The following is a 19,521-nucleotide window of genomic DNA, read 5'->3' on the forward strand; positions in this document are numbered from 1 at the left end:
AGGACATCTGTTTATTTTTTTAGTAGTACATGGTGACCATCATACAGAGTATGTTTGCTGAAGGAATGTTGTCCTTCCACTAAAAATGTGAAAATGAATGATTATAGATTTTTAGGGGCATGTCTGTCAATGATGTAACATGAGGGTAGTATGCATTCTGCTAAAAATGCCACTTGCTATATTTACAGCCCAGCAGCAGAATCTTCCCAACAACCCGATGCAAGTTACCTAAAAGCATCAAAAAGCATGGATCTTGGTAAGTGCATTTTGTATACAGGAACATAAACTAGATTTATAGATGCAATAATATATGAAACAATATAACAAAATAATGAGTACTATGCTCTAAAAGAAACACAAACTAAAATGTGAGAAAATGCAAAGTATATCTCAAAATTGTTCATGCAAATCTCCATCAGACAGATGATTTTGTATGGTAATTGATCCACTAAGGACTATGACAAATGGAATGTAGTCATCACCCATTTCTCTGTGCTCCAAATATAGTGTTAAGTACAAGCCCCTGCCATCACACTTATGGGGAATGTATATGCTCACCGAGGTTAGGACATCTAAATTATAGGAGTTTACATGCACTTAATAAAGGAACCCCATACACGGGTCAATCTGAATAATCCACACTAAAGCCATTCTCCGACTAGCTCAGCAGATGTAGAAGGAAAACACATCACCCTCTAGTTTAGGCAGATAAAGAAAATAACACACTTGATCTAAATGTTCTCCACTTGGATTTATTGCACAAAATGCTGAATATGCATACTCACAAGCATAAGCAATACCATGTGCCTCCATCCAAACTCACCTGATAGCACATGATGACGTCAGTTATGAGCGGAACCACATCTGATGCGTTGTGTCAATGGGTGGGAATTCATCAGAGTGATTGTTTTGTATATTATATATTATTATATAATATATACCTGTATTGTATACAGTATATTGTTTTGTATATTGTATATGAGTACTGCACATTTGTTTTAGTCATACAGTATGTCAGTGAAACACACCATTGTACTAGCTGCTTTATTTAAATAGGAATGAGGCTGCACAGGAACACCATCTATAAGTATATTTGAAAGTATTTTAAAATTACAGATCCATGTAAAAAATCCTAGTTAAAAGCATGATTAGCAATATCTGTTATTTCCATTGTAATATCTCGGACACATAGATTTCTGTACATAAACTACTTGTATTAGCAGTTTTCAGTATTATGATACATGTGCCATGTCCTTTGACATTACCAATGTAAAGGTTGTCATAAGTTTATATGCATTTTTGAGGTCAATGTCTTAAAGATATGTGGATATCAGATGGTGCACAGGTCAATGTACAGGTCAGTGAGTGACACTGTTTGCTTGAATACAGGTCACAGGAGTGCAGAACAAAGTGCACTTCTTCGATCCCCAGGAGAAGTAAGGCCAAAAGGGCTTTAACCCTACTTCTCCTTTAGGGCTAAACAGGGCCCCAAGGCAAGTTAACACCTTTGAGTCCTCGTCCTGAGCCAACGTCCTTGCACTCACATGTTCACATATTCCAAAATGTATTAAAGATGAACTTAAGGCAGAATTTAAAAAGTCAACCCAAAGCAGAGGTGAAAAGCAGCTCTGGCTGCACCGTCCCCTCCTCTCTGGTCCTATCCCCCACAGCTTGTAAGTTCTTCCATTTTTGTTTGTGTCCTCCCTGAATATCCTGCTAGATTGTAAGCTCTCCTGTATTCTCCCTTACACCCTATAGATGGTAAGCTCTTCTAGTATATCAATCCTTCTTATACCCTCATACAATGTGTAAATGTTTCAACCTTCATACCCTCTTTTATACCCTAATAGGTTATAACATCTTCTACCTTCTGTATCTTCTCGTATACCCTAATAGATTGTAAGCTCTTCTACTATCTGTGTTTTTTATCTTAGCCTAATAGACTGTACTTTTTTTTTCTTCTTCTTCTTCTGAATCATCTCTTATATTTTAGTAGGTTAGAAGCTTTTCCACTTTCTGTATCATCTGGTACCTTTTAGAATTTTCTCTGTAATGTTTTGCTATTAGATTGTAAGCTTTGTCCATATTATTTATCCAGTCTGAACACCTGATAATTTCAATGTATGTATCCTCACTTTTGTGGCATTCTCCCCCCCCCCTCCCCCCCCCCGTGGCATTCTTCTTCCCCCTGACAGCTGGGAAATTCTTGCTCCTACTGGCTGCTAGGGCATTTTTCATCCTTCTTACTATCAGTGCATTCTTCCTCCCACTAACCAACAGGGCGATCATCCTCCACTCTTTTTCCCCACTGACTGTCAAAGCATTCATACCCCCAGTAGTCCCGGATTTGACAGAACTGTCTTAAAATGTGCAAGAAATTCCAGGGTCCCATGAACCCCAGTATAATCCATCTTTGAAATATATTTTACCTTCGGAAATCTGCTCACCACTTGACATACGGCAATAAGGGATGAACTCTATACTCCTGCGGCTGCCCATTTTTTGTAATCAAGTAGAGGGCTCTGCCTCTCATACTCCACCTAGATGATGTCATGTATGTACAGCCCACTAAACACAAGTGTTTTCTACCCACCCACTTGATAGCCATGTTTGTTTGTTTTTTCCACTGTGCTATCAATTATATACATCTGATCAATCTGCCTGTTGCCAGCTTTCTGTACAATTTTGTATTTTTTATTTTTAATGTGTTGTATGTGCATCTGTGATGCTCTCACTCATAGCACAGTAATTATAAAATGTTTATTTTTATTTATTTTTAAATATAAAGACTGTGGTAAATGTGGACACTGTGTACTATTGAGTAGGCTCAGATTCTATTCAATCAAGCCTCTTAAAGCCACATACAATTTTTAGCATCATTTATCCACACTCACTTTGTGTTACAGTGTGCAATAATCCCCTGCAGGTGTCCCTCTTTCTTAAGTTTAAAAAAAATGGGAGTTATGCTTAAGGGAAATGAAGTGGTGTAGTCACTCTTCTGGTCCCAATGAATAAAGGCTACATCAGTGCTCCTCACTATTATTAACACCTACTTGTCACATAAAATATTTATAAATTCTGAAAATGGGTGAATATAAAAAATATAACTACCAAAGTTAGAAGCATGATTGTAGTGAAAGAGAGAAGCATTTTATTTTGAATCCCAATCTAAATGTTAGGATGCCTTCCTTAAAGGATCACTAAAGGAAAAACATTTTTTTGCTGAAATTACTGTTTACAGGGTATAGAGACATAATAGTTAACTGATTCCTTTTAAAAACGATTAAAAACGATTAAAAATAAATAAAAATCAATCATATAATGTGCCTCTTAGATACAAAAACGAAACTGAAAGTAGTTTAGTCTTTGCGTGTTATGTTATGCCTCTGTGCTGGACAGTGCCATAGAGAGTCATGGCTAGGAAAACGAAACGAAACTCTCCCATTACTTTTTTCATACGGAGCCAGACAACCAGGAAGTGTGCAGAACAGAGTAGTATTACAGCAACATCAGAGCAAAAACGAGCAATGAGGACATGAAACCAGGACTGCAGTAAGGTAGCTATTTAGCTAAAAAAAAAAATTCCTTTAGTGACCCTTTAATCTAATATCAGCTTGATAATATTACTTACATTCCTCAGGCTAGACTTTCAAGAGTTAGCTTTCTGGTCAACACTCACAGTTTTACGTAAAATGGGGAGGTGCTTGAATTGAAGCTTGCATTTATTGAAAGTTTTCTCAATACATTTTTCACTAGTGAATGTGGGAGTTTGATCCCCTCAGAATGCTTAATGTTCCAAAGCTTTGCTATTTTCTGCTAAACTTTTAGTTATACGGACCCTGTTAAACAAAAAAACTTCTGCATTTTATTACCATCTGTATATTCAATGCTATGTGTGTCTAACATATTTAGTAAGTAGATCAGTCAGGATTTGCATTTGAAATAGGAACTACATTTGCTGATTGTGCCCTCCCAATAAGCCTCCCTGTGGGTCCCATGACCAGTGTTTGGCTTTTGATATGTTCATCACCATTGGTGCTTCTACATTAATTTATCTCAGTCTGACAGCCAGAAGTTCTAAACTAATCTGCATTCTTTGGCTATCTTTCAGTACAAATGACAGAACAAGTTTCTGATGCTATCTAAGCTGTTTACACCATAAACACATGTGCTAGGTAAAAAAAAAAAAAAAATAGTGTCAGTGGTCAGATGTTTAAAAGCACTTATCTATGGTCCCTTCTGGTGTGGTCTGCTAGTGAAATATATTTACAATAAGCGGTGCTGTTTTTTCATCTTACTCTTTCAGATGCTGCTTTAGAAGAGTGTAATACCACCCAAATTTGCATTATTACAAAAAATAAATAAAACATTTGCATTTCTCTTTAAATTTCATGTAGCAAAACTTAATTAAATAACAGTAAATCTGTTTCTCCTCTCCCCTTAACAAAACATGTGGTTAACATTTGCAGTGCAGGTACAGCCCCACTAAAAGGGATTTTGTTTTTATCTTCCCAGAGTTAAAGAACAGTCTTCTCTGAGCAAATGGAAAAAAAAAAAAAGTATTTGTTTTTGCAATTCTTCCATGAGTACTCTCCACACACCTTTGATTTCATGGTTGTGCTGATTTTAAATGAGAGAAACCCCTCCTTGTGGGGAGGGGGGGTGAGAGTTGGGGTGCTTAACAACATGTTACACCCTGAGGCTGGGTTCACGCTATTGCGAATTGGATGTGGATTTCTCCACATCCAATTTGCATTTCTCCACATCCAATTTGCATAGCACAAGATTGTGTTTGACTCTCTATGGAGCCGTTTCACACATCTCCACAGAGAATTGCACTGGAGTCCTGTGTGTCTTTTGGTCTGTCTTGGGTCCTAATTCAGCCCAAAATGTGGGCTGAAATGATGAATGGAGACACACCGGACACCTGCTGTGACCCGCTGCATTATCCAGTGGGAACCTAGCCTAAATATGGATGTAACATGTTGCTAAAAGTGTATATATCCTTTCAATTGGACTTGTATCTGAATTCAGAGTCTTAATCCCTGTACACACGGCTGGGATTCTCTTCAGGAAAAAAACGTTGTTTTTCCTGACGAGATTCCTGGCAAGATTTTCTTACCGGCCGAGTGTACACACGTACGATTCAAAAGAACTGCCGTTCTTTTGAATGGCACAAATGCAGTGACGTCATCGACTACAACGAGAATGCGCTCGTCACATTTGATTCCGTCGCCGCCATCTTGCTTCACCCTACCTATGCTTTGGAAGCTACAGCGCATGTGTCAGTCATTTCGAGCATGTGCGGGTTTCCATGGAGGCAGGTAAGTATACACACGCTTGGGTTTCTCGGCAGGAAAACACTGCCAAGAATCACAACGAGAAAATAGAGAGCAGGTTCTCAATTTTCTCGTCTTAGAATCTGGGCAGATTTCTCGACGAGAAACCTCAAAGCCTCGTACACACACACGGTTTACTCGGCAAGAAAGTTCTGCCAGCAGTTTTCTTGCTGTTTCTGGCCGAGAAAACCGTGTGTGTGTACAAGGATTTAGAAATGCCTTGACCCAATTACCCAAGCAGGAGATGAGGATTCTGGAGGTATTCTGTACACTAATTGTGTACAGAACACCAACGAGTTCCCATCTTGCACAAAAGCAACAACTTAATTTTTTGTCACTTTTAGAAAATAAAACATAAAGATAATTTTTACATATACAAATTGTTTTATCAGTGGACAAAATGATGCAGAATTCGGAAGGCTGTTGTGATGTCATCCAGTAGTTAAGATGTGTTCATTTATGTATCCAATAAACTGATACCGGTCCTATTCTGATGGTGTGTGAAACACAAACATTGTGTTTCAGTTAAAGGATAAGTTCACCTTTGTAAAATAATAAATAAATGCACATCTTTTTTTGCAGGTAAAAAAAAAAAAAATACATGTATTTTTTTTTTTTTTTACTAGGAGCCTGCAAAGCACTGCATCAACAATCAATAGATCACAGGTACAATGCAGGACTCCTGCAGACTGTCAGTGCATTTGTCTGCTCATACCTCATACGAGCAGGTGACCTGCCTGCCACATTTAATCATGTGACCCCCATATACCTGCAATCAGGACACATTAAGGGTACTTCAAGGAGCATCTAAGAGGACTTTAGATCTGGCAAGCCCCCCCCCCCCATTTTTTTTGTTGTGTCTTCTACTCAACAACCCCTTTCTCTCTGAGGGCCATTGGAGTTGTATAGCCCAGTTTAGTGTTTTTTTTTAAGAATATACCTAAAATGCAATTTTTGTGTGCTTGGAGTCACAATTTAACAACTTAGTGTGTTTACAGTATTGCATTTCAATAACTTGCGTAAGCATAATTCAGGGTCAATTGCAGTTCCATTAATTTAGAATGTCGCCTCAATGTGTACGTACAGTAGGTACTGACAGAATGCACATGCTGCACAGTCTTGTGTGTTATGTTTAAAAAGGGAACATATCTGGTTTTCCTTCTAAATAAATGGGCTACCTTAACACAACAGATTTACACATGAAATACTGCACATTCATGTGGATGTGGTATTGTTCAACACAGGCCAAATGGGCAGATGTGAAGGGTTGCTTAAAATTTAACAGTACTTTTTAGGTGCAATGGCTGGCCATCAGGTTTATATGTCTGTTTTTTTACATTTGGTAAAATAGTGGTACTAGTAAAAACACATATGTACCACAATTTGGTGTTAAAATCCTAAAACCTTACAGTGTTCAAGTCTATTTGGAGCACTTTAATGGCCTTTTTCAAAGTACAATTTGTACTGAGAAATATAATTTTCTGTGTCAAACAAAATACGACTTTTGTTTTATCTGGTTATGGAATCATTTTGTCTCTTAGTCTCCTATCTGCCACTTCCACAGAGCACATGGAACATTTTAACAACCATAGTTACACTTAATGATAAGTGTTATTTGTACTCTGGTAATTTGCAAGGTACCCATTTATAGAGGGGAGCTGGGAAAAGTAAGGTTTAATTAAGGTCTCTGTTCATTCTGTACAAAGGGGGCTCTTTCATTATATTACAACATCTATAGAGAATAGAACAAGACCAGGGATGTTTTTTCTTCCGCCCTACTCTGTAAAGATTTTGTTGTTGATTGAAAAGTGAAAAGTAGAGAGAAAAAAATAAAAGAAAAACACAAAACAGTTGCATGTGGTTTATATGTGTTCAGCTGTGTTGAAAGTTGGTTTATTTCATATAAAAAAAAGTACTGTATTTATTGGCGTATAACACTCACTTTTTTACCCTGAAAATAGAGGGTAAACTGTGCCTGCACGTTATACGCGGGGGGCTGTGGAAAGATTTTTTTTTTTTTCATGAAACATCCCTCTTAGGCCCCGTACACACCATAGAATCCATCCGCAGATAAATCCCAGCAAATGGGTTTCAGCGGATAGATCCTATGGTGTGTACACGCCAGCGGATCTGTTTCCGCGGATATATCTCCCCTGGGATGGATTCCAGCAGATCGAATATTCGCTGACATGCAGAACATATCCATCTGCTGGAGTCCATCCCAACGGATGGATCCGCTGGTCTGTATAGACTCACCGGATCCATCCGTCCGAAGGGATCCCCCGCATGCGTCGTAATGATTTGACGCATGCGTGGAATTCCTTATATGACAGCGTCATAATCGCGGCGACGGCGCGACACGTCATCGCCAGAGGATTTCGGCGCGGATTTCAATGCGATGGTGAGTACACTCCATCGCATTAAAATCTGCTGAAATCCTCGAGAGGATTTATCCGCGGAAACGGTCCGCTGGACCGTATCCGCGGATAAATCCTCCCGTGTGTATGGGGCCTTACAGTTAGGGTGCATGTTATACGCCAATAAATATGGTATTTAAAATGTAGTGATTTTTTTTCCTGTAGAATTGCTTTAGGACCAAAGCAATTTCACCAATATGTTTCACCAAATAGCTCGATTTGTTAGTGTTTATTAACAATTTTAATATTGTGGGGGTAGATTTGTAAATACTAGAGCAAAACTGGAGTTTCTGAAATTGTAGACCATGTCCATCTTTCATTCTCTGGGGAAAATGTACATGAAATCTTGTTGGTTGCTATAGACTGCAGTACAACATTTGCATAGCTTATACATTGCCCCCTCCTTGAGGTTCTACTCTATGGTGCTATGCAAGTTGCATTTTTATTGTTAGGACTTAAATATTAATGGTGTTGTGTATTTAGTTATTATATCTTTGCATACAAAGCATATAACTTATAACAGTTTTAAGTCAAGTTTAATTAGTCATTTAATAAATTTCAAACACTGACACACTGCTTAAAAAAAAAAAATATAAAAAAAAAAATGGATGTTTGAGTATGGTTTCATATAGCTCTCCCATGTATAGATTTGTGAAGCACCTCATGTTATTGGTCTTTCACTTTCAAAATGTATTTTGCTTTATTCTAAATTGATGTGACGGTTACCTTTTACAATACTATATTATTCATAGTAATACACAAAATACCCAGAAATTATGCAATAGAATGTTGTATTTCTATGATAACTTTTCATAGTATTTTGTTCACTTTTTGTGATTATTGCCAGCGAATATAAATAAATCATTCATAATAAAAGTCCAAGTCACAGACATTTACTAGCAGGGTATATAATAAAATGCCAACAAACATCTGCCATCTTGCTTGATAATATTTGAAGCCAATATTATGTTCATAGCGAAAAAACCTGCTTGGACGTTTTACTGCTGTCAGTGAATATTACAAGTATGAATGGTTTATTCCATTTCCTTGTGTTCCTAACACTGCTGGCTCATTCTCTTTAAACCTTTCATTCCTGGAGGGACCTGACACATACTGCTGTGTAATTCTTGCCAAGTGCCTCCAGCAACGAACTAGTGAAGTTATGATCCATCCCGCTGTTCTCTCTCTGTCTGATGATTCAAGACCAGCTGAGCTCTCTGTTGAGGCCACAGCTTTCATTTACAATCTGCTACTGGGTGTCCAGAAAATGTTGAAAAGGTAGCTATGTTTCTATAGACTCCTATTGGGGAGAAATAACTGTTCCCAACAGCTGGAAGAGTTTAAAGCACTTCATTTTGCCCCATGCCACTGTCTGAAAGGGTACATCTACCAGCCATAACGTGCATCACAGATTTTCTTTAGTACTGTATACTCATTGGGAATTTTGACTCACCATTTATTTATGTTGAGAAAGTAACCAGCATATTTTTTCCTTCAGCACAGATTAAGGCCAAACTCCAGGCAGATATAAAAACATAATTTAATCCTGTGTGTTTTTTTTTGCCTGATATGCACATATTTGTTCTGGGTCATTGCCTAACATACTAGTAAGGAACAATACAAACCTCATATTCTGCACTTTAGGTAACAGGTCAACAACAAAAAAAAAAAACACTTCTTTATCCCCTTGCCGCCGAGCGTACACACATATGCGTCCTTGGCTTTCGGGGGTTGTAACGGGAGGGCCTGTGGAACCCAGAATCCCTTAGAGAGTATGGGATACCTTTGTTTCAGCTCCCCATGCACCTCTTATGTCTAAATAACCCTGTGTCTATTAGGGGCACAGGGTGAGCAAGAAAATTATGGACATTAAGAATATGTATTTGATTACTTAAAATGGGATAGTAATATTTATCCACAATATCTCCCAGGATATATGCCATATTGGAAAGAGTGACTCATTCATACTAGATAAATAGGGTTTGGCTCCGAGGTCCCCAAACCAAAGAGCCAAATAGGGGGGAGTTGTGGGCCATTGTTGGACTATCGCGGGACTAGTAGCATTGGTATACAGTGTACAAGGAAACAAGTGGATAATAAAAAACATTTTTATTGGGTACAGTATCAATAAAGACACAAGGGGGGTACAGGGTTAAAAAATACAAACAATATACGACCAACATAGCACCAGTATAGTAGTCCCCACAGGGGGGAGAAGCATAATGGGTTTGGAAGTCATATCAGGCCTCTTAACTAGTTTCGCGGCTTCAGCCGCTTCATCAGAAGAGCATCTACAGTTAAAATTAAGATGACAAGGGTCAAACAATAATACATAAACAATTGCAAAAATTAGGTTGGGGAACACAAAGACTCTGCTGCTCACCTAAAAGCCTCCCTCGCCGGACCAGCGGGGAGGACGGTAACCACCACATGGGGTCCCGAGTGGCGGACAGGGGGTACGTGTGTGGGCGAATGGACCTTCTAACAAGTAAGTAGGGTAAAAAAATATCAATGACTCATTCATACTGTTGGACATATACTGTAAGGAGATGGTAATGTCATCACCTCCAGCCACCTGTCTGTTGCCTGTTTATACAGGCAACAGACAGACAGGTGGCTGTCTCCTGAATGTAAACACGGAAGTGATGTCACAACGTCACTTCCGATTTACTTGGCTGCCAATGGCGCCGGATTTAAAAAAATATATATATACAGTATTCAGAATAGCAGTTTTTGGTCATCTGAATACTTTGAAGCGCAAAGGAGGGATTGGGGACCCCCGATCTCTCCATAAAGAGTACCTGCCACCACCTATTACTGTCACAAGGGATGTTTACATTTCTTATGACACCAATAAAAGTGATCAATTAAAAAAAAAAAAAAACACAATTTAATAATATAAAAATAAATATGAAAAAATTAAAATAAATGTAATGGGCCCCTGTCCCCGCAAGCTCGCACAGCAAAGAAAACGCATATGGAAGTCGCACACGCATATGTAAACAGTGTTTAAATCACACATGTGAGGTATCGCCCCGATCATCAGAGGGAGAGAAATAATTCTAGCCCTAGACCTCCTCTGTAAGGCCGGGTACACACGGACAAACATGTATGGTGAAAGCGGTCCGTCGGACCGTTTCCACCATACATGTCTGCCAGAGGGCTTCTGTACGATGGTTGTACACACCATCGTACAGAAGTCCGCGCGTAAACAATACGCGGGGCGTGTCCGCGGTGTCGCCGCGTCGATGACGCGGTGTCGCCGCGACAATGACGCGGCGACGTGGGCGGCCCGCCTTTAAAATGCTTCCACGCATGCGTCGAAGTCATTCGACGCATGCGAGGGACGGCGGGCGCCTGGACATGTACGGTAGGTCTGTACTGACGACCGTACATGTCCGAGCGGGCTGAATTCCAGCGGACTGTTTTAAAACAAGTCCAGGAATATTTGTCTGCTGGGAAAAGGCCCGGCGGGCAAATGTTTGCTGGAATTCGGCCCGCTCGCGCCCACACACGACCAAACATGTCTGCTGAAACTGGCCTGCGGGCCAGTTTCAGCAGACATGTTTGCTCGTGAGTATGGGGCCTTACTCTAACCTGGTTGTCTTGTGTGTTCATGGACGGACACAGCAGAATCACTGAACCTGGTGCTGCTGGACCTAAGTGCAGCTTTCGGCACAGTAGACCACAAAATTCTTCTCGCTCGTATCACAGAAGTAGGTGAAGTCGCAGACTCGGATCTACCATGGTTCGCATCATTCCTGGAAAATTGATCCCCGACAGTGAAACTAGGAGCCTTCACGTCAGAAGCCCCCACCATCACATGCAGAGTCCCTCAAGGATCACCCTTGTCACCAGTGCTCTTCAACATCTACCTCCGCCCACTCCTTCCAATCATCAGCAAACAAGACCTGCTCTACCACTCCAACGCGGACGACACACAACTTTACCTTTGCATCTCCAACAAAAACGATCAATATCGCAGATTAGAAAAATGCCTGACATTGATAGATAATTGGATGACAGAGAGCTCCCTCAAACTCAATGGATCCAAAACGGAACTTCTCCTTCTCCACGCAAACCGGAAATCAAATTCTAGGACAACTTGGACTCCTCTCACCATCTTTGGACAAACCATTACCCCAAGCACCAAAGTAAAAAGCCTTGGAGTTATCTTTGACTCAGACATGTCTCTGGACGCACAAATGGGATCAGTGGTCAGCGGATCTCACTATCTTCTCTGCTTGCTACGTAGACTCATCCCCTTCATCCCGAAAGAAGACACAACAGTAGTAGTCGGAACACTAATCAATTTCAGACTTGACTACACAAATTTCCTCTACCTAGGACTACTAAAATACCAGATTGCTCGTCTACAAGTCATCCAGAACACTGCAGCCAGACTGGTAATGGGTAAAAAAAGTGGGAAAAATCTCCCCGGCCATGAGGACCCTCCACTGGCTACCCGTAAAGGATCGGGTGACATTCAAGACCCTCTGCCTCACCCACATTCTTGCAATACTTATGCGAGAAAATAAAACACTACACCCCCAAATCGGGCCCTCCAATCAACTAATCAGAACCTCCTCCACATCCCCAAATATCGCTAGAAATCGAAAGAACGAAGATTTGCAGTCCAAGGGCCACGGTTATGAAACGCTCTACCTACAGACATTTGGATGGAGGAAAACCATCGGGCCTTTTTGGTACTGTTTACTATACGGCAGCCATTTTCCCGGAGTCTGCAAACTTTTCTCTGCAGGGCGGCCGTTCGGTGGCCATGTTTTTGGTGTCTTGCTCTCTAGTGACAAGCGCAGAGTATCTGGGCAGTGCAATACAGCCGGTTTTTCTTCCTGCTATATCTCGGACATGTGCCGCGGCTCCAGGGGAGATCCTTTCTGTCAGGACAGGGCGGTCAGAGCTGGGCAGCTTTTATTTCCTCCCCATCGGGGTGGTGAGTCCTCTGGGTCCCCCACTTTACACTCAGTCTCTAATAAGCAGCAAGGAGGCTGGGTTGGTGCTGGTGCTGGTGCTACATCCCCCAGGGTCAGACGAGTGGTCGTTATGGTGTCCGAAGCAGATGCCTCTTCCTTTGACATGCCTGTAATTGCAACCAGTGTGCTTGCACCTGCAGTATCTGTGGAGGCTATGTCGGCAGCCCTGGAGGCCTTTGTGGCCATGGTGGCTACCGGCCCGGGTTCTGAGGTGTCAGAGGTTTTGGACCACGAACCTACGAACAGTGAAGATGACTCTGTGTCCGGTTCAGCACATGATAGGGCACTGGTTGGAGCATTTATCACTGCGGTACGAGATACCCTTGAATTGGAGGACAAGTCAGGCTCATCTGCAGAGGTATCGGTCCCTTTTGGGTTCCGCAAGCCTGCCCGCACCGAAAAGGTGTTTCCTCCTGTGCCTTATTTAGATAAGCTTGTGTACAAGAAATGGGATCGCCCGCAGAGAACCTTCTCGGTTCCAAAATGTATTGTGGTATGTTATCCCTTTGAGGAAGATTTTCTGAAAAAATTTACCTCTTCCCCGGTTGTGGACCCTCCGGTGTCCAGACTAAACAAAGTTACCACCCTTCCAGTGGAAGGTGCGCCTGCTTTCAAAGACCCGGTGGATCAAAGAGCTGAGGCAGTGGCCCACACTCTATTAACGGTAGTGGGGTCAGCAGTGCGTCCGGCTGTCGCTGGTGCCTTAGTGGCCCAGACGCTTACAGAGTGGACTAAGATGCTGCACCATGAGTTGAAGGAACTCAAGGCTTCTCCGACCTGTGGGGACCTGGCCGACCAATTGGTACAGGGCCTCAAGTTTGTGTGTGAGTCAGCGTTGGATATCATTCCGTTGCTGTCCAGAGCCTTGGTCTCTGTGGTGGTTCTGCTTTGCCTGATTTGGCTAAAATGCTGGTCTGCGGACCAGGCTTCCAAGAAGGCCTTACTTGATTTGCCTTTCAAGGGGGAACAGCTCTTCGGAGCCTCCCTGGACGACATCATAAAAGATGCCATGGACGGTAAGAGTACTCTGCTTCTGCAATCCAGAAAGGCAAAAGAGCCACGCTGTAGGCATGGGCCATCATTCTCCGCTCATAAGCGGCTTTTTAGTCCGCCAGGAGCTGCAGGTAAGAGCTCCCAGACCGACAAGGTTTCCGCTGAGGGACAGAAGTGTCCTTGGTTTTGCAAGCCCAACAAGCCTGCGCTCAAACCTGTGACCGCATGAAGGTTTTCCGCCGCCCGACACAAAGGTGTGGGGTTGTCTTCGCACATTCATGGCTTTGTGGTCTTTGCTACTTTCTGACCGATGGGTTTCTAAGTAGTTTCCTCAGGGTACAAGATGGAGTTTCTCTCCTACCCTCCAAACAGGTTTTTCCCCTCAAACCTTCAGCTCCCCCCAACTTGTCGGGTAGCCCTGTTTGGGGCTGTGCAGGATCTGCTGGCAGGGGAAGTGATTGTGCCTGTGCCCCCGCTGGAAAGGTTTCAAGCATTTTATTTGAACCTGTTTGTGGTCCCAAAGAAAGAAGGGGTCTACCCAATCCTGGACCTCAAGGCTATGAACTGCTTTGTAAAGGTCCAGAAGTTCAGGATGGAATCAGTGTGCTCGGTTGTAGCGGCACTCCATCAGGGAGATTTCCTGGCTTCCTTGCATATCAAGGACGTGTACCTGCATGTCCTCATATTTGCTGGACATCAAAGGTTCCTCTGCTTTGCGGTTGGGGACGACCACTATAAATTTGTAGTGCTTCCCTTTGGCCTGGCCTCAGCGCCAAGGGTGTTTACCAGGGTTCTCCCCCCGATTTTAGCTCTGCTGAGACAGCGAGGTATCGCTAAAGTGGATTAACTGGACGACCTTCTTCTTAGAGCTGCTTCAAGCTCAGAATTAGAGGTGGATGTGGCGATTGTCATCCAGACCCTTCGAGAATTCGGTTGGGTCCTGAACCGCCAGAAGTCGGTGTTGGTGTTGACTCGGTGCCTGGAATACCTGGGTATGGTCCTGGATTCCCTAGAGGCGAGAGTTTTTCTTCCCTCAGACAAACTAAAAACTTTGCAGGAAGCGGTGAGACTGCTGTCCTCCCGCAGGAGGTTGTCGTTGTGTTTTTGCATGCGAGTCCTGGGCCTCATGGTGGCCTCCTTCGAGGCGGTACCATACGCTCAATTTCACACTCGTGCCTTGCAGAAGGACATTCTGAAAAAGTGGGACAAGTCTTCGTTGTCTCTGGATTGCCAGATCCGAGTGGACCAGGAGGTCAAGGCCTTCCTGGTCTGGTGGCTGAGGCCTCTGACCCTCCAGGCCGGAAAGTCCTTTCTCCCCCTTCAGTGGACGGTGATCACGACGGACACCAGTCTGTGCGTTGGAGGTGTCTGGGGTGTCCGGTCAGCTCTGGGCCGATGGACACTGGAAGAGTCCCGCCTTCCGATCAACGTGCTGGAGCTTCGAGCAATCGGGCATTGCCTCTCTTGGTGGTCTCAGAGCCTGCAGGGGTGCCCAGTCAGGATCCAGTCGGACAATGCCACGGCAGTGGCATATGTCAACCATCAAAGGGGACAAGGAGCTCGGAGGTCGCTCACATTCTGAGGTGGGCAGAACGAAGCGTGCTGGCTCTCTCAGCCGTATACATTCCGGGTGTGGAGAACTGGCAGGCGGACTATCTGAGCCACCAGATTCTGGACCAAGGAGAATGGTCGTTGCACCCGGAGGTGTTTGAACTCATTTGCAACAGGTGGGGCAAGCCAGACGTGGCCCTGCTGGCTTTACGACTCAATCGAAAGGTGTCAAGGTTTGTGGCGCGGTCAAGAGACCCCTGGGCTGACACAACAGACACGTTGGTGGCCCCGTGGGGGCAGTATAGGCTGATTTACGCCTTTCCCCCGCTGAAACTACTGTCTCGTCTGCTATGCAGGGTGCACACAGAGGGAATCCCGATGATTCTAATTGCTCCGGATTGGCCTCACCGTCCCTGGTACGCCAACCTGGTGCGTCTGGTGGCGGATGTTCCGTGGCGACTACCGCTGCGGGAGGACCTTTTGTCACAAGGTCCCATACTTCATCCTGCTTTACAGTTGCTGGCTTTAACGGCATGGATTTGACGGCATGGCTATTGAAAGCCAGGTGTTGAGAGACCGTGGCCTGTTGAGGGACCGTGGCCTGTTGGATGCAGTTATTGCTACCATGTTGAAAGCACGGAAATCTTCCTCTAGTAAGATTTATCATCGTACTTAGAAGGCCCACATCTCTATGTTTGAGGAGCTAAGGTGACGACCTCTGGTGTATTTGGTATCCAGAATTCTGCTGTTTTTACAGAGTGGTGTGGACCAAAGACTTGCTTTAAGTACCATTAAGGGGCAGATTTCTGCCCTGGCCGTCTTTTTTCAACGACATTTGGTGGGGGCTTTCCCTGGTGAGTATGTTTTTACAGGTTGTTTGACATGTGTTCCACCCCGGTGCGACTGCATCCGTGGGACTTGAATTTGGTCCTCTCAGTACTTCAGAAACCACAGTTTGAAAATATCAGGGAGATTCCCTTGTTGACTCTCTCTCAAAAGGTGGCCTTTTTGGTGGCCATTACGTCAGTTAGACGGGTTTCTGAGCTGGCTGCCTTGTTTTGCAAGGCTCCTTATTCGATCATCCACAAAGATAAAACTGTGCTATGCCCGCAGCCTTCGTTTCTTCCAAAGGTCGTTTCGGCTTTTCCTCTCAATGAGGACATTGTACTTCCCTCTTTGTGCCCTCGACCATCGCTACCCAAAGAGGGCGCTTTGCATTCCTTGGACATGGTCAGTGCTCTGCGGGTGTACCTGTCCCCTATGGCTTTGTTCCGGAAGTCGGACTCACTGTTTGTCTCAGTGACTTGTCCTAAGAAGGGTATGGCGGTCTCATCGAACACAGTTTCTAGATGGATTAGACAGGTCTTAATTCAGGCCTATGCCATACGTGGACGGGTGCCTCCATATCCTGTCACAGCGCATTCTACCCGGGTGATAGGTGCCTCCTGGGCTTTCCAAGTGTCTGTCTCCCAAGTGTGTAAGGCGGCTACTTGATCATCCACTCGCACTTTCACCAAATTATATAAGGTTAATGTGAGTGCATCTTCGGATGCTAGCTTCGGCCCCAAGGCTTAGCAGGCGGCCGTTTAGGTTCAATCTCCTCTGTTGGGGAGCACTGGTTATTTTTGGCATGAAGTCTGTTTTGGTTGCTGTTCCCACCCCCTCGTTTTTTGACACTGCTTGGGGATGTCCCTAATGTTCAGTGATTCTGCTGTGTCTGTCCATGAACACAAGAGAAAATAGTATTTTTGTACTCACTGTAAAATATTTTTCTCTGTAGTTCATGGACGGACACAGCACTTACCCCTCCTTTTTTCTATGTTTGTACTGCTTTTTGATGAACTGAGGCTGCTGTGTGCAGGAAGGGACCGCCTGGGCGGTACTGTACAGTTTAACCACTTAAGGACTGCTGCACGACGATATACGTTGGCAGAATGGCACAGCTGGGCACATCAACGTATATGTACGTTGCCATTTAAGCCCAGCCGTGGGGTCGTGGGCGCGCGCCCGCAACCCGGTCCGAAGCTCCGTGACCGCGGGACCTGCGGACCCGATTGCCGCTGGAGTCCCGCGATCGGTCCCCGGAGCTGAAGAACGGAAGAGCTGTATGTAAACACAGCTTCCCCATTCTTCACTGTGGCGGTGTCATCAAATGTGTGATCCCTTTTATAGGGGGACACAATTGATGACGTCACACCTACAGCCACACCCCCTACAGTTGTAAACACACTTCAGGTCACACATAACCCCATCAGCGCCCCCTGTGGTTAACTCCCAAACTGCAACTGTCATTTCCACAGTAAACAATGCATTTTAAATGAATTTTTTGCTGTGAAAATGACAATGGTCCCAAAAATGTGTCAAAATTGTCAGAAGTGTCCACCATAATGTCGCAGTCACGAAAAAAATTGCTGATCGCCGACCATTAGTAGTAAAAAATAAAAATTAATAAAAATGCAATAAAACTATCCCCTATTTTGTAAACGCTATATATTTTGCGCAAACCAATCGATAAACGCTTATTGCGATTTTTTTACCAAAAATAGGTAGAAGAATATGTATCGGCCTAAACTGAGGAAAAAAATAGTTTTTTATATATTTTTGGGGGATATTTATTATAGAAAAAGTAAAAAATATTGCATTTTTTTTTAATTGACGCTCTATTTTTTTTAATAGCGCAAAAAATAAAAACTGCAGAGATGATCAAATACCACCAAAAGAAAGCTCTATTTGTGGGGGAAAAAAGGACGCCAATTGTGTTTGGGAGCCACGTCGCACGACCATGCAATTGTCAGTTAAAGCGACGCAGTCCCGATTTGCAAAAAAGGGGCCTGATCCTTTAGCTGCATTTTGGTCCGGGGCTTAAGTGGTTAAAGTTGTATTAAGACTTTACAATGTTTTCTGCCTAGTCCTCTCCTGATAGAAGGGAAATACCCTAATGTTTAGTAATTCTGCTGTGTCTGTCCATGAACTACAGAGAAAAGGATTTTACGGTGAGTACAAAAATCCTACCTTGCGGGTGCGCTCCTGTGTCATACACTTGGCGTCCATAGACGCCGAGTGTATGACTCGGCCCCGCCCCCTGGTGGCTGCGTCATTGAATTTGATTGACAGCAGTGGTAGCCAATGACTGTGCTGCTATCAATCTATCCAATGAAGAGCCGAGAAGCTGTAGAGAGAGTGACGCAGCATTGTGCTCTTGGAAATTTGGTGCTCAGGTAAGTAAAACAGGGACTCGGGGGGGGGGGGGGGCAGACACTACAAGATGTTTTTTCACCTTAACCACTTGCTATTGGCCGTACGACTTTGTATGGCCGCAGTGTAGATCCCAATTGCCGGGAGGCTGTCTATATACGACCTCTGGCCTCCAGCCACTGGGGGCGTGCATGCCGCTGCATCACTGAGATGCCGATGCACGTGCCTGGCGGCCGCGATGTCCGCCAGTCACCCGCGATCGGCGATTACACAGACAAGGACGTGGATCTGTGTGTTTACAGGGAGAGAGGAGACCAATGCTATGTCCCTTGTACATAGGGACACAGATCGGTCACTTCCCCCACAGTTAGAAACACTATGCAGGGTACACATTTAACCCCTTCCTCGCCCCTAGTGTTAACCCCTTCCCTGCCAGTCACATTTATACAGTAATTAGTGCATATTTATAGCATAAATGTGAATGGTACCAATAATGTGTCAAAAGTGTCCGATGTGTCTGCCATAATGTCGCAGTCCCAATAATAATCGCAGATCGCTGCCATTACTAGTAAAAAAAATAATAATAAAAAATAATTATGTCCACTATTTTGTAGGCGCTATAACTTTTGCGCAAACCTTATTGCGATTTTTTTTTTACCAAAAATATGTAGAAGAATACGTACCGGCCTAGACTGAGAAAAAAAAATGTTTTTTTAAAAAAAAATGGGCTCTTTATTATAGCAACAAGTAAAAATATTGAATCTTTTTTCACAATTGTCGCTCTTTTTTTGTTTCTAGTGCAAAAAATAAAAACCGTAGAGATGATCAAATACCACCAAAACAAGCTCTATTTGTGGGGAAAAAAGGACGTCAATTTTGTTTGAGAGCCACGTCGCACAATTGTCAGTTAAAGTGACGCAGTGCCGAAAGCTGAAATTTCACCTGGGCAGGAGGGGGGTATATGTGCCAGTAAGCAAGTGGTTAATGCATAGGATGCATTAAGATGAAAAAACACGAGGATTTACAAACCAT

The 19,521-nt window shown here is 43.4% G+C and overlaps 1 protein-coding gene across 5 annotated transcripts in view; it reads left to right on the plus strand.

Moving 5' to 3' along the window:
* The window catches only part of PARD3B (par-3 family cell polarity regulator beta), a 1,737,215-nt gene that overhangs the window by 697,885 nt on the left and 1,019,809 nt on the right, over positions 1–19,521 (plus strand). For all 5 annotated transcript variants that reach the window (XM_040357288.1, XM_040357287.1, XM_040357289.1 and 2 more), the window contains one exon: positions 189–256. In XM_040357288.1, coding sequence (XP_040213222.1) covers positions 189–256 — 68 coding nt within the window. The remainder of the gene's footprint in view (positions 1–188; positions 257–19,521) is intronic.

This window comes from Rana temporaria, chromosome 6 (genome assembly GCF_905171775.1).
Source record: "Rana temporaria chromosome 6, aRanTem1.1, whole genome shotgun sequence".
Classification (NCBI taxonomy): Eukaryota; Metazoa; Chordata; class Amphibia; order Anura; family Ranidae; genus Rana; species Rana temporaria.